Source organism: Ostrea edulis, chromosome 5, assembly GCF_947568905.1.
Source record: "Ostrea edulis chromosome 5, xbOstEdul1.1, whole genome shotgun sequence".
Classification (NCBI taxonomy): Eukaryota; Metazoa; Mollusca; class Bivalvia; order Ostreida; family Ostreidae; genus Ostrea; species Ostrea edulis.
In genome coordinates, this window is record NC_079168.1 from 85,443,059 (window position 1) to 85,458,851 (window position 15,793).

Consider the following 15,793-nt stretch of genomic DNA (forward strand, 5'->3'; position numbering starts at 1 on the left):
TAGTAAATAGTATTTATGTGTAAGTTTGCCGATACTGTATAAAATCTAAATGCATACTCAGGAATAGCAGAAAAGGATGTTCAAAAAATGGTGAAATTCACAACCCAGGGGTTTGACTTTAATAGGATGGGTCCAAATTAGTATGTTTTGATGTTTTAATGTTAATACACCTATTATTTAAAGCCTTCCATCAGTGTATATGCACTTTTGAGGGCAGTGAAGTTTTAAGAACGCATCTTGTTTTATACTGTTGTTGAACATTAGAATTTAGATTAGTTCAGAATGTTCAGGAAATGTATTCTAGATTTCATAGCCCTTGGGAGTAGTGATACTTTATCACTAGTACTCAGGTGACCGTTAAGGCCGCCTCTTGTTTTTTTTGGAAGGGGGGGGGGATAATCCCGAAAACATCAGGAAAAAAAATCAAAGTGAGCTACATTATTGCATGCAGACTTGCATGAAAGAGTGTAGCAATCTCGGGTTTGAATTATAGCCAGTAAGTCTGTAATGCATTAATTGTTATAAAAATGAGACTTTTAAACTAAATCCTGCTCCTCTATCAGGGTTTGATACATTTTAATGTGTGGTACTGATTTCCACCACTAAGTCTGTGGTCATATAAAAATTCCACGTAATTTCATACCAGCAGACCTAAAGTATGTAAGCTAATTTCCTGTAAGCCATATACAACTCGGCAGACCAAACCAAAAGTAATAATGCGCGAAATTATGACTTTGTGAAAATAAATACATGTACATCTACAGCATCTTGTTTACTACTCATTCTACCAGAAAGGTGTTTGTTCAAGGGCCTGAAATGAGGAGGGGTCTGTGTGCATCCCCCTGCCCCTAAAAAAAAATTTTCATCTTGTGTCCTTCCTTTAATAATATCAATATAAACAAGATATCAATACAAACAAGAGGCCCGTGGCCCACAACATTCAACTAATCAGCTTGTTCCTGCTACTCTTCAGCAGATTTTCAAAAAGATTTTTTTTTTTACCCTCTTTATTCCTACAGAAAAATGTTAACCCATATTACATCATCGGAAACCCACGGTCGGTCGCTCTATGATTACCTAGGTAATCGTCTAGAGCAACCGACCATGGGTTTCCGACGATGCCCATATTATGACCCACGAGGTCATGTCTTAAAACCATTGTAATTTGGCCAGTGGTTCTTGAGAAGATATTTAAATGACCCACCCTATTTTTGCCTTTTCTTGATTATGTCCCCTTTAAAGGAGGGATGGCCCTTTATTTCAACAAACTTGAATTCCTTTCACCAAAGCTTAAAATTAAATGTTATATCCGCCCGCATACTCGCATACATAATTAGATTGTGGTGCTGGAGAAGATAAAAAATTGTGAAAAGTTAGCAAAGACTTGATAAACTTTGGCTCAAGTGAGCTTTAAAAAAAATATCCTACTAACAGTAGATTCCTTTACTGGGTTTATAAATGTTCTATCTTTTACTATAATATGGTTTACCCAGGTATAAGCCTTTTATAATAGTAATAATATGTCCTTATAGTAATGATGTTAAAGGGACTGGTTCCCGATTTTTGATAAAAATATTTTTCATTTTTGATGTTAAACATTAAAAATATAACTCATTTAATGTTGACATCCAAAATTTGGACCTTCTGAATGCAAGAATAAAAGCAATATTTTAGTCTTGAATCTGTGTTATGTAAACAAAGACTCGAGTCATTTTATGTATACAAACAAGCAAGTAAAATATTGATTTTGTAAAATAAAGCATCTTAATTTTGCGTAGTCACAAATTTTAACTTTTAGATGACACATTTTACCCCAAAAATGTTTGAAATGTGAAAGATATAATAAACTTAGATCAATATACATTTCTTTTGAAAATTTCGTAAACAATAACACACCGCAATCTCTGTTTACAAAACAAATAATAAACTCTCTACAATGAGCTTCTGTGATAACGTACGTATCACCTTAATTTTTATGTGAAATCTTTTAAACACATCAGGCAGTAGATTTTGATCATTAAAAGTGAAAAAGAAAATTTTGGGGAAAATCGTGAATCAGTCCCTTTAATACAATCGTAAAGCATATATGTGTAAGAAAACAATCACATACATGTACTGTTATTTCATTACAAATAATATTGATACTAATTAATTTAAAAAGAAAATGAATATCTAATACCGATTTAATCAATTATGATCTTTCTGATAAGTGCTGGTAACTTTGAAATATTTCGGTTTTTTACCACTAATATGATCACCCCTATGATGTCGGTATTCTAGTTATTCTACTGCAGACTAAAATGTCTCTCTTTCATTGGACTGAAGCAAAATTAAGTTTAAAAGATGCTGGCCATTTTTAAGAAGGGGTATAATATATGATGTTGTTTTTCAAATTGATTATATCACTGTGACCTTGACTTGTTACCTCAAATTCATTTATTTATGAATTGAGTATGATGTATGTATTGTTGCAAAACAAGGAGTGATAAACGGACAAATGATTACAGTGGACCTCTGTGATGAATTTAAATGATAAGAAATGTTTTTAGACTTTTAATTTCAAGAAGAAAATACAAAAATATAACATAAAGCATCAAATTCATGAGTGATGTCCTCCTTGCTTCCAAGAGCTGTGACAAACATTCAAAAGTTCAAGAGCATGCTGATATGATCAAAATGTCTATAGTTTTGTTGGCACAATCATTACAAATCTAAAATGCACTTTTGAGAAACAGTCTTATTTGAGGCACTTGTACAAATCACACTGAAAAATTATTCCATCTGACATTCTGGTATAAATTTCACACCACATTTTCAATGACTCGTTTTATTTACTTCTTCATTGAATTTTTTGATGAACATGGGGTCAATTTCCTGGAGTTTATTCATGAATTCATTTCTGTCTTTTACTGACCATTCCTCAAACCACTGGGTAAACAGCTTGATCTGACACTGAAATATACTAGGGGGCTTATCCTGAACATTCAGTGAATGCATTGCATCAAACAGGGTGTCGACGTAACATGGAACAGCCTTTTCCAACAAGTCTTTCAAGAAATCACCTTTCTGCATGGACGACCAGGACTGAAACCAGTGTAACGCACATTGCTGCTCCTTTTCTACGTTGGAAAATGACATGGAGTATGTGTACACTATCACACACACAGTCTTTTCTAATTCATTAATCCAATTCTAGCCAGTCTTTGTTTCAGTACAAATTCATTTATGACATACATCCACTCTTCTGGCGTTCTGAAATGAAAATGAGAGGTCTACAGGCCATTATATCACCTAGCTGCAGAACTGTTGCTCTTTGGATTTTTTTCTTCAGATTTGCAACAAGATTCAGAAGCTTTATCTTATAATGATTTTACTGACTAATTTCAACAAGAATTGTCAAGAGGACAACATAGCTTGCTGGGAAGCATGACTCTACTTAACCTATCATTCAAAAGGTTAAAGTTCTGAAAAATAGGTCGAAGTCCAAGGTTATTAGGTCAAAAGTTTTGATACCATATCAAAGGTCTGGCCATGAGGCATCTAAATATGAAATATCAAATCCCTAACCCCTTGGTTCAAAAGATTGAGCCAATTAGGTTATGTTTTTGAAGTAGGTCAAAAGTCCAAGGTTAACAGATCTGGTAACAAAAGAAATGTCTTCTAATGAGGCATCTATATTTGAAACATCAAAGCCCCATCACTCTTGGTTCAAAAGATATAGCCAGGGTTAAAGTTTTTGAATAGTAGGTCAAAGTCCACAATAAAAGTCACTAGGTAAAAAGTCTTAGTACCAAAGCAAAGGTCTCTTTATGAGCCATGTGAAATATCAAAACCCGATTCCCCTTGGTTTTAAAGATATATAGCCCATATTAATGTTTTTAAAAAGTAGGTCAAAGTTCAAGGTCACTAGGTCAAAAGTCTTGGTACCACAACAAAGGTACCAACACATAAGGAATCAATTTGTGAAATATCAAAACCCCATCCCCCTTGGTTTAAAAGATGTAGCCCAGGTTAAATTTTTCCCTTAAAGTGTGATGCTGATGCCAACACCAGGGTAATGACAATTAACAGCTCTCCGGACAGTTGTCCTAGCGAGCTTAAAATGAATAGATGTGTAGCAATCAGTCGGGTTTGATCACCGGTGGTCAGATAGCTCAGTTGGTAGACCACCTGACAAGAGATTCAGGGGGCCCGGGTTCGAATCCAGGTCTGGTCTGTTGCATTTTCTCCCTTCCTGTTTACATTTGGTGCTGTGACCAGGATGTGCATTTCTCCCTTCCTGTGACATTTGGTGCTGTAGACCAGCCCCTGAAACAGACAAGTGAAAATGCCTGCTAGGGGATGAAGACCCTGGGTTGATGTATTCAAGCGTGAAGACATTTAAGGAGGGAGGAATGTAGCGGTCAGCCATTTAAGTTGGTAGAGCACCTGACTAGAGATTCAGGCATCTTCGCTAGCCAAGGGTTTACAATCCGCTCCGCTTCTCTACAAACATCTTCGCTAGCCAAAGGTTTACTATCCATTCCGTTACAAACCCTTGGCAGATTTAGTGCAATTTTTGTAGCCTCAACTATCAGCATATGATTGGATGCAGGGAAAGTCCATTGCTCAATCAGAGAACAAGTTACGTTAAATCACGTGCAAAAGACTAGACTCAAGGACAATCCATTCTATCAAGGAGTCAGGAGTTTATGTGACTGCCAAAATAAATGAGATGGATGTGGACTTACTCATTGATACAGGTGTTACTGTTTCCTTGCTATCAAAGGTATGCTATGGGAACATACACGGAAAAGACACGTGGCTATTGGAAAAGGTTGACAGAGATGTACTGTCCGCCAATGGGTCCTCTGTAGGGATATATGGTAAAACATCGATCAACTTTGTGCTGAATGGGACAACTCTACAACAAGAAATGACCGTGGCTGATATATCTGTGGATGGAATTCTTGGTTTAGATTTCCTCGTCAAGCATGAGGCCATTATAAACATGCGTACACACAAAGTTGCCATATCTGGGATAGAACGCCCTATCCAGTTGGAAAGCACCGCACGTGAGTACAAGATTGCACTAGTCAACAGGGTTGTCATACCCCCTAGGTCTGAAGTAATGGTTGAGGGCAAGATATGTGCAGAGCCGGATGGGGGATTCCCTGTGAAAATTGGAGCCATCTGAAAAGTTCTTACAATCAGATTCTGCTATGTTGGCTAGGTCTTTGATACGACACTTCGCCTGATGAATCTGTCATCTTCTAACAAGAATATTCAGCCAGGAACTGTGGTCGGTAAGTTGTCCCCAATCAGTGAGATGGTAGCAGTGTCATGTATGAAGAAAGCTGAAAATAATACGCAGGAAATGCCAAAGCATATACAGGAGCTGTTTGATTGCAGCACTACGAATCTCGGATGTCACGAAAAAGACATGGCCAGAGATTTACTTATCAGGTACTCTGATCTGTTTTCTGTGACTGATGAGGATGTTCTGACGACTGGGAGAAACTAGATGTGCATGAGGACTATATGTCAAGAACATTAAAGGTTAAAGATGTGGGTACTGCTGAATCAATGCAGGATGAAAGTCGGGATATAAAGACTTGTTTAAGGATTGGATGGAGGATGGGAAGCGTCCAGAGTACACTGAAGGTACTGCTGAAAGTTACATGGTCAAGTCATAGTGGGCTCAGTGGAGTAGGTGGGAAGTTGAAGGGAGCAACAATACGGCATATCAAATTGTTATGCCGCTCTCACAGTGAAGATTTATCTTGCAGCAGATGCACGATTCAAAGACATCTGGTCATCTAGGAGTGACCAAGACACTGAACAAGATTCAGCAGAATTATTACTGGCCGAGTCTGCAAAGTGATGTTAGGAGTTATGTTGCTGGATGCGACCAATGTGTACGAAGGAAAGCTCCACTTAAGACAAAAAGAGGTCCAATGCAACCTTTACAAGTTGGTTACCCAATGGAGAGGATAGCGACAGATATCCTTGGGGAATTCCTAGTCACAGATAAAGGAAATCGCTACATACTGGTAGTGTCGGATTACTTCACCAAATGGACAGAGGCCTTCCCAATGCCTAACATGGAGGCTCAAACTGTAGCAAGACTAATTGTAGAGGAAGTAATCTGTAGGTTTGGAGTCCCTGTCTCCATACATTCCGACCAAGGCCGCCAGTATGAGAGTCTTTTATTCCAGGAGGTATGCAAACATTTGCAAATCCAAAAAACAAGAACCACACCATACCACCCTCAGTCTGATGGTATGGTAGAACGGTTCAACAAGACCTTAGCTACAATGCTAAGTAATTATGTCGATGATAATCATCGGGATTGGGATGACAGCATACCCTTTGTAATGATGGCATACAGAGCATCGCAGCATGAATCAACGGGATTCACCCCAAACATGCTTATGTTGGGTAGGGAATCTGCCACCCCGTTGGATATTATATATGATATGCCTTCATCCTGGAAACAGGTCCCAAAGCATAACTGGGTCTGGGTTCTGCTAGATCAGATGGAATGGGTCCACCACTTGGTTAGACGACATTCAGATGTAGCAATTATACGGCAAAAGCATTATCACGACATGAAGATGTCCTATGAGCAATTCATTGCTGGGGACTCGGTGTATATTTTCCACAAAGGAAAACCGGTTGCTCTCCCAAGTTGACGTCGTATTGACGAGGACCATTCCAGGTCCTGGCAAAAGTCTCCGAAGTCCTATACAAGGTCAACTGTGGACGCAACGGAAAGGAACAAGTAGTTCATTGCGACAGGATGAAAGCCTGTTAGGCTCAAGTTCTCAGAGGCGAGGGTACCGAGTAAGGGTTCAATGACTCTCCAAATGTCAATATAGATTTTGAAGAACAGGATGATGACTTCAGATCATCCAACAAAAATGTTGAAGTTACAGACGAGTTGGTTGCTGAGAACCGACGAAAACGCAAAAGACGTACCCCTACTTGGCTACATGATTATGTTCAGGACTAGAACTTGAATTTCAGTTGTATATATGTCATAAATTCTTTATCTTAGAGCATGTCTATCCTATGATAGGACCAGTAGCCCTGCTATTATTTGTTTTTGTTTGTTTGCATCAAGAAGACTGAAATCAGTTGTATAAGGTTATTGTGTTTTACCTATTTTTCAGATTCAGGTGACCCCCAAGAAATTGAAGGCGATTTGTCCAGTGTGTTTTAAAGAAGTGGAAGAGAAGGATGCCTGGACAGCCCATGTAGTAAAGTGTGCCAGCAGCATGTCAGAGTGCGAAAGATGTCATGTATCCTTTAAGAAGAGAGAATATCTAGCAAAACACATGAGGTTGAAGCATGCAGAGATCGATACGTCCAAACAGGCAGAGAAAAAGGCAGAGAAAGACATTCCGGGACCCAGTTGCTCACCGCAGGGTGATAGTGACAGTGGGAGCGACTGAGATGAAGATCCAGAGGTTCAATACGCAACTTCCAAGATATCAGCTCTTCTGTGGTGGAGGTACGTTTAGTGTTCTGTTGAAAGCTTGGGTGGGTACAAGATCTATACACATTATAGACTGGCTATGTAAATATGGATAAAAGTTATGAAAGCGTAAATTTTGTTTATACCAGCCGTTGGTAAACATTAAACTGACCATATGAAGAATAATATTTGTTTGAATTAGGCCATCAAATTAAATATGAAATCTATTTTTTATTTCCTCTTCTGTTCTAATCCCGTGGGGATCCAGGTTAGAATAGGTCCTCAGTACCCCTTGCTTGTCGTAAGAGGCGACTAAATGGGGCAGTCCTTCGGATGAGACTGCAAAAACCAAGGTCCCGTGTAACAGCAGGTGTGGCACGATAAAGATCCCTCCCTACTCAATGGCCATAAGCGCCGAGCATAGGCCTAAATTTTGCAGCCCTTCACCGGCAGTGGTGACGTCTCCATGAGTGAAATATTCTCGAGGGGGACGTTAAACAATATACAATCAATCAATTTCCTCTTCTGCATGAGTGATACTTTAATCAAAGAAAGATGGTGATTATCAATTTTTGTTTGAGCTATTTCATTAATAAATACTCATAACCTTACTAAAATTGTGTGTCCTTGCAGTTTGGGTGGTTGCATGATGTCTGGTAATCATCCTTTCAGCAATATATGAAGACAACGATAAACATTTGTACCCACTGTGTGTGCACGAAAATACATTTTGCGTCTCACTGTGCGTAAGAGTTCAACAAAGGGAAATAACTATTGGGCAACTTGGAAATTGCGTATTGCAGGAGACTCTCAAGGAAAAGGAACCCCAGCAGATAAGGCTGATACAATTGACCTGTTGACTGGACGTCCGTACAGAAAACGAACTTCCCCAGTCCTGTTCAAGCTCCCAGAAAAGTGGTCTTCAGAACCGAAGTGTATCCTGTCCAGGGTGGTGTGGCAGTTGCGACACAGACAGATGCTGGTGTCGGAAGTACAGTGCCTGGATAAAAGTACCCAGACAGCTGGCTACTGAAAGCGAGTTAAAGAGGTTACCATCACCAAGTACCATGAGAATGGCAGAAGTGTCGAGAACATTGTAGAGAGAGAGGAGTTTTATAATATGTAGTATTTAAGATTGACTTTTGGAAGCTTGATGCGGAAATGTTCAGACAGATAGTCTTTGAATATGATGTTGACCTTAACTTCTTTATCTTTAAGATATATATGTATATCAAAAGTTTGCATAACTTGAATCGAAAATTTCATTTGTTAAAGATATGTTCATCGTTTCCATATCTCATGATTTCTTCTCATTAAATCATTTATCATTAGCCCTTTATTGTTTTATCATGCGAGGACGCATGAGGAATAGAGGCATGGGTAATGTGATGATTAGCGGTCGGGCTCGGAAAAGTTGGGCTCGGGATGTATCTAGCTATTACGTAAACCAGGCTTTATTGCTGTGCATTACAAAAAAGCCCGAGGTTAGTTCGAGTGCACATCAGTATATAAGGTGGTGATGAGCGATATTTCGGCATTTCACAGTTGGAGCTCAAAGGAGAAAGATCTCAACAGAAACGGTACGGCAAGAATAAATCTAACCCTGGTTATTTTTAGTATACAGTGACTAGTATACTGGTTTTAGGGTGTTTATATGCAGTGTATTAAAATTGTTTGTAATATTTCCATAATTGTAGTTGAGTTTTGTCTGGGTATAGAATAGATCTGGAGATGCATCCGAGACCCGTACTTATATAGGATACATACCTGCCCGGACACAGACCATATGCCTTATTCTCTTTAGAGAAGTCGAGAGGCATAGCCTTCATCGACTTCTCTTCACAAGCATTCATGTTTTGATTCTGGAAAACGTTTAAATGCCGGAGTCGGTGACGGTTTATTCTTCAACCGACGTTTCAACTCTGATGTACCTGGATTTACGCAATAGACAATTTGTTTTCAAACATTTAACAGTAATGCTCAAAACTGTCATAAAGAAATCAACACTTACTTGCTTTTAATCCATTTTCAACATATCCCCTGTCCCGGGTTTACGTTAACTGGTCTTGGGAGCTGTCGCAATAGGGGACCAGTTAAGAGAAAAGCAGGCTGACGTAATCAGAGTTGTGATTTAAACCCGGGACGGGCATATTGAAAATGGATTAAAAGCAAGTAAGTGTTGATTTCCTTGTGACGGTTTTGTGCATTGCTGTTAAATGTTTGAAAACAAATTGTCTCTTGCGTAAATCCAGCCACATCTGAGTCGAAACGTCGGTTGAAGCATAAACCGTCACCGACTCCGGCATTTACACGTGTTCCAGAATCAAAACATGAATGCTTGCGAAGAGAAGTCGATGAAGGCTATGCCTCGCGACTTCTCTAAAGAGAATACAGATGCCTATAATTAGATTTGTTTGCTCTTATATTAGGGATAAATAATCCTAAGACTTATTTGTATGTATTGACTTGTTCTTGTTCACATCATCATTTTTCGTAATTATTGCTGATTGCCATTTTTCTATCTATATACAATCATTTATCTATCATTGTCTTGATTTATCCAAATTCACGGACCCAAACACGTTACAGCACAGGAGTCGGCAATTTTATCAATAAAGTAGAAATATATGAGAAATGGGCATAAATACTACCACTGAACTTCGCGAGCGCTCGAGCGAGCGCTCGCGAAGTTCAGTGGTAGTATTTATGCCCATTTCTCATATATTTCTACTTTATTGATAAAATTGCCGACTCCTGTGGTTACAGTGTCATAATTCTAAGTAAACAGCTAGTAAGCCCATACCATTGACGGGGGGGGGGGGGGTTGTTGTTGTTGTTAAAATTCTGACACTGTAAAATGGTATATTATCATGATTTAGTCACAGGGGCTTGCTCCCGTCAAAAACAAAATGTAAACATTAATATAACTTTTTTTTTCTTTTTTCAAATCTAGATCTAATTTACATTTTTTTTAAACGGGTGCAAGCCACTGAGATTCAATTTTGTAAAAATGCATACAGCCACGTAGAAACGGCATATTCAAAAACATTTTAAATACTTATATAAATTACTTCAATACTTGCAAACCAGCCACAAAATCAAGGAGGAAATTCGAAACGACAATGTTTTACTCCATTTGCTTGCAATAAAAATCGCATCCTGTACATATGTGTTGTTGAACGTTATAAAAAGAGGTAGGCCGAAACAGTAATGAAAATTGTTCTTGTGAATTACGTGCATTGGTATTATTGCAACACACCTATTAATTTTTATTCAGTTTTCCATTCATTTTCCATTTCTTTCTGTAGGCCTACGAGACGAAACTGTTATTGAACGCGCCGTGAAGTAATACTGCGCCATCTAGTGATCAACATAGGACAATACTTTCGCTTGCTTTGCATCATCATTTATCAGCTAGGTCTAGTTGTGGCATGGCGTGAAGTTACTTGAATACCGTTGCATAAACGATTTTTCTGATTAATTTATGCTCTCTTCGCTTGTGAGTTTATCAGGAAACTTTAAAAAAGATTATATCTAGATCGTCGTGACGAACTGTCCTGGTTAATCTCGCCATATTTACAGAAATCTCGCCACGCTTTATTAGAAAGTTTGAAACATCATTGATATTTCTCGACTTCTACTCGGGTAAATATAAATGTGTAAGTAGTCTGGCTTATATTGTTGGAAGTCAGAAGTTTTATTATAAACACAAGTTTAGTATTTAAGTGTGTGTTTATCGTCGTGGCGTAATGGTTTTCCATCTGGAATTCAAAAAGTAGGTCTACATAAGGTAAGTGTTCGAATCCCAACGTGGCAATTTTGCTTCTGAAATTTTTATCATTATACTGTACAGTCTGTATTAGAAAACACTGAAGCTTGAATATTATGTGAGAGAAAGGGAGAAATGTAACTGATGAGACCACAGGCAATTGCATCGCTTGGGGTCGAATTTACTATATAAAGAGTACTTTATATAGTAAATTCGACCCCAAGCGATGCAATTGCCTGTGGATGAGACCTGGATTGGAACTTGAGGCCCCATGAATCTCTAGTTTCTGTGGAAACGAGGGGGTTATTTATATTCGGTCTTTCTATCCCAAAAACCGAATATAAACAACCCCCTCGTTTCCACAGAAACTAATGAATCTCTAGACAGGTGCTCTAGCAACTTAGCTTACTGGACCCAGTTGTACAAAATTTAGTCAAGTTTAACTGACAATTAAGACAACTCGCCACCCAAAACAACTTGCCCTCAAGACAACTCGCCCCCTCTCTTGAGATAACTTGCCCCTTCATATTATACATGTTAAACTTTACAATTATTATTTTTGTTTTAAATCCAAGAGGTGTATTAGCAAAAATAAATGAATTTCTTATAGATAGTACATATATACATCACAGACGAAAAGACATGTTCACATTAACACCAAACTTGGTGTTCTTTTTATGCAAGCTGAGAGATTTTAGTGAAAATCCAGTTTTGGGGTTCAGTAAATTCATCATCACTTTTATGTACATGTGAAATATATAATTTCAGCGGAAGCAAGTTAGCGTTTGGTAGGGAGAGTATTAGCTTGTTCTACAGCTGACGTAGTGTAATTATCAATAACCTGCGTCTGTTGTTAAATCTAATACGCTGGTTTCGAGATACGCCCGAGTTATTTCCCTTTGGAGAACTCTCGTATATAGTGAGGCACGAAACAATTTGTTTACACGTGGGATTGGGACTAATTTTCATCACTGCGTAAGTGAATGTACTCAGTAAGTTTCTCATACACTGTTACATCACCCGAATTCGACGGATACACAAACTAAGTATTAAGTTATAAGTATTTAGGGAGTAATTAAATACATAGAATTCTTATCATAGCACGTTATTTCGTTGGTCATAAGTACCATATCTAAGATATTACTTGCAAATATGACATTGTTTTTATGTTTCCACTTTAGTAAAACATTTCTTTCGACAGTATTTTGTATTCCCCACATTTACATATTAAAAGAGAGGCCGCTTTTAATGCATTTCATCGTCTTCCTCGCTGACTGTAGGTCCACTCTGTCCCACTTAGTCATTCAAAGTGCCACTAAATGCACCTACTACACAGGAAATCGAAACTGGCGTATTGTTTGATTTCCCCAATGCAAGCTGTTATAAATTTACTTCAAATGTTAAGATACTCATCATCAGAGTACTTTACACTTTGAAATCACCGCGTAAAAAGAATCAGTAAAGCGAAGCTGTTATAAAATTTCTAAAATGGGAATTTTAATCATGATTTTTCAACGGGAATTAGTTGAGAAACGCATTAAAAAATAATTATTCATGCTTCACATTTACACTCATGTATACTGTATCGATTAAAAAACACACACACCTCCCCCCTAAACCCCCCCAAATTTTCTCACTATTGGAGACATTTAATCAATTACCTGAGGATCTCCTTGCCAATTGAATTATGAAAAATGTTTTTTTCTGAAATGCAATAATTAAATCTGTGTATGATTCTATTAAAGCCATTAACACCTTAAAGAACCACAAGTCTCCGGGTCCTGAAAACATTCCTACAGAAGTATTAAAAGCTGATATTGAAACATCAACACAAATGTTTTACGACTTAATTAGTAAAAGATGTACCACAGGAATGGAAAGAAGGATACCTAGTAAAACTACCAAAGAATGGTGATCTCAGCATTTGTGATAACTACAGGGGAATAATGCTTCTGTCAGTACCGGGAAAGGTGTTATTTAGAATCATGTTGGAAAGAATGAAGAAAGCTGTTGACCAAATACTACGAGACAACCAGGCAGGATTCCGTCAAAATAGATCGTGTGCGGATCAAATAGCCACACTGCGTATAATTATCGAGCAATCACTTGAATTTAACTCGGCATTATATATAGTGTTTGTAGACTTCCAGAAAGCCTTCGACAGCCTTGATAGAAATGTACTTTGGAAACTCATGAGACACTATGGAATACCTGAAAAGTTCATCACCATCATCAAGAACACATATACAGATATGAAGAGCAGAATAGTGCATGAAGGTCAGCTCACAGACCCCTTTGACATCACGACAGGGGTACGTCAGGGATGCTTGCTGTCACCTTTCCTGTTCCTCTCAGCGGTAGACTGGATAATGAGACAAACTACTAACAGCAAAAGAAATGGCATTCAGTGGACACTAATGTCACAACTTGACGACTTAGATTTTGCAGATGATATTGCCCTTCTGTCTCATAACCACCAACAGATGGAAGACAAACTATCCCGGTTAGAAGAACGAGCAGCTGAGACTGGCCTTATCATCAGCACAAGAAAGACCAAAGTACTCAAGGCAAATACAAACAGCCAGGCCAGTCTCAAAGTAAAATCAACTCCTCTGGAAGAAGTCTACTCCTTCACATATCTTGGCAGTATCATGGACGGTCAGGGAGGCTCTGAACAAGACATCAAAAGCCGAATAGGAAAAGCAAGAACAGCCTTCAGAATGATGATAACTATCTGGAGAGCAGGCAATATTACTTTGAACACCAAAATCAGGTTATTCAACTCCAATGTCAAGACGATCCTATTGTACGGCTGCGAGACTTGGAAAACCACCAAACACCTTATTAACAAGCTACAAGTCTTTGTCAACAAATGCCTTAGACAAATACTGAAGATTAGATGGCCTGAAAAGATAACCAACGTGGATCTATGGGAGAAGACCAAACAGCAGCCCATAGAGTCGGAGCTTAAAAAACGGAAATGGAGCTGGATAGGCCACACTTTACGAAAGCCAGCTAACTCTATCACCAGACAAGCGTTACAGTGGAACCCTCGGGGGAAAAGGAAAGTAGGAAGGCCAAGAAACACCTGGAGACGAAATGTCCATGCAGAAATGGAATCTGAGGGATATTGGTGGCAAGACCTGGCCAGACTGGCACAAAACAGAACCAGATGGAGGAGTGTTGTTGGTGGCCTATGTACCACACCGGTACCACAGGCATAAGAGAAGAAGAAGAAGATAATTCTATTAGAATTTACCATCCGTGTTAAAGTATGACATAAAAAGAAATCAAATAAAAAGACATATCTTTATAGGGTTTAAAGTAGTGTTGAAAAATCGGGAAAATTTCATAATCGATAATCGGTCATAATTGGAAGAACTGTTTCGATCAATGATCGATATAATCTGTATTTACATGTACAAAAATAGTTAGTAATGTTTATTATTTTTGGAGTTATTTCTATTTAGTTTTATGGATCTGTGCAGTATACACACTAGCTGGTGTCACTGAATTCCCAGTTTTCAATGTGGAGTCCACTCTGACTCTCCCCTGCACATGTCTCGATATAAAAGCGGGAGTAGCAGTCAGATGAATCTCGGATTAGATATTAATTAGTGTACAAGCGACAATCGATTATGAAAAATAGAATCGATAATCGGAATCAAAGAGCCAAAAACGATTGACAATCGTTTCATCACTAGTTTAAAGTGTAAATTTTTGTACAATTACACACACACACAAAATAAAAATAAAATGTGATAATATATTTATATATAATATTGGGGGCAACTTGTCTCAAGAGAAGGGGCGACTTGTCCTGCGAGGGGTCGACTTGTCCAGCATTCACAGTTAACATATAGATTTAAGAGTTAATAATTTAACTGTCCTCGCCACTGGCAATCAAGCCCATCTGTCAAGAGAGTCTGACTTTAGCCCCCGATCTGGGTTAGAATAGATCCTCAATACCCCTTGCTTGTCGTAAGAGGCGACTAAATGGGGCGGTCCTTCGTATGAGACTGCAAAAACCGAGGTCACAGCAGGTGTGGCACAATAAAGATCCTTCTTTGCTCAAAGGCCATAAGCATCGAGCATAGGCCTGAATTTCACTGCCCTTCACCGGCAATTAGTGACATTTCCATATGAGGGAAATATTCTTGAGAGGGACGTTAAACAAATATCAATCTTTAGCCCCCTATATTAAAGCTCTGCTATATAAACTGTTCGCATATATTACAAATATACCAATCTAGTATGTTTCTCTGAAAATAGCAGCTTGAAGAAGACAAGGATAGTTTTGTATTTATGGTTTTGCATTTGCAGGTAAATTTTGACCATGTCCAGTACAGGTGTGTGCAGCCACTGTGGTTGTACAGAAATTGACAAGGACCCAGCTAGGGGTGATGCTGTCTGTACAAACTGTGGCTCTGTGTTGGAGGACCAGATCATTGTGTCCGAAATCCAGTTTGAGGAACATGCAACTGGGGCTTCATCGGTCATAGGACAATTTGTTTCCACTGATGGTAAGTATGGATATTGTGTTAAATCTGTAAATACACGATTTG

General features: G+C 38.4%; 1 protein-coding gene and 2 long non-coding RNA genes across 4 annotated transcripts in view; 2 read left to right on the plus strand and 1 right to left on the minus strand.

Moving 5' to 3' along the window:
- Positions 1 to 2,540: 2,540 nt before the first annotated feature.
- LOC125649524 (uncharacterized) lies at positions 2,541 to 8,126 on the minus strand. The gene is made up of 2 exons (XR_008803344.1): positions 8,072 to 8,126; positions 2,541 to 3,252 (listed from the first exon to the last, which is right to left on the minus strand). It is a non-coding gene; the product is annotated as an uncharacterized LOC125649524 (long non-coding RNA).
- LOC130055105 (uncharacterized) lies at positions 6,348 to 8,790 on the plus strand. The gene is made up of 2 exons (XR_008803343.1): positions 6,348 to 7,495; positions 8,093 to 8,790. It is a non-coding gene; the product is annotated as an uncharacterized LOC130055105 (long non-coding RNA).
- Positions 8,791 to 10,787: 1,997 nt separating this feature from the next.
- LOC125652642 (transcription factor IIIB 90 kDa subunit-like) overlaps positions 10,788 to 15,793 on the plus strand; it is a 35,686-nt gene continuing 30,680 nt past the window's right edge. The window contains exons 1-2 of one of the 2 annotated variants that reach the window (XM_056166569.1): positions 10,788 to 11,249; positions 15,552 to 15,751. In XM_056166569.1, the coding sequence (XP_056022544.1) occupies positions 15,565 to 15,751 (187 nt within the window). In that variant the 5' untranslated portion in view covers positions 10,788 to 11,249; positions 15,552 to 15,564. The remainder of the gene's footprint in view (positions 11,250 to 15,551; positions 15,752 to 15,793) is intronic. The other variant, XM_056166570.1, reaches the window with a different exon arrangement.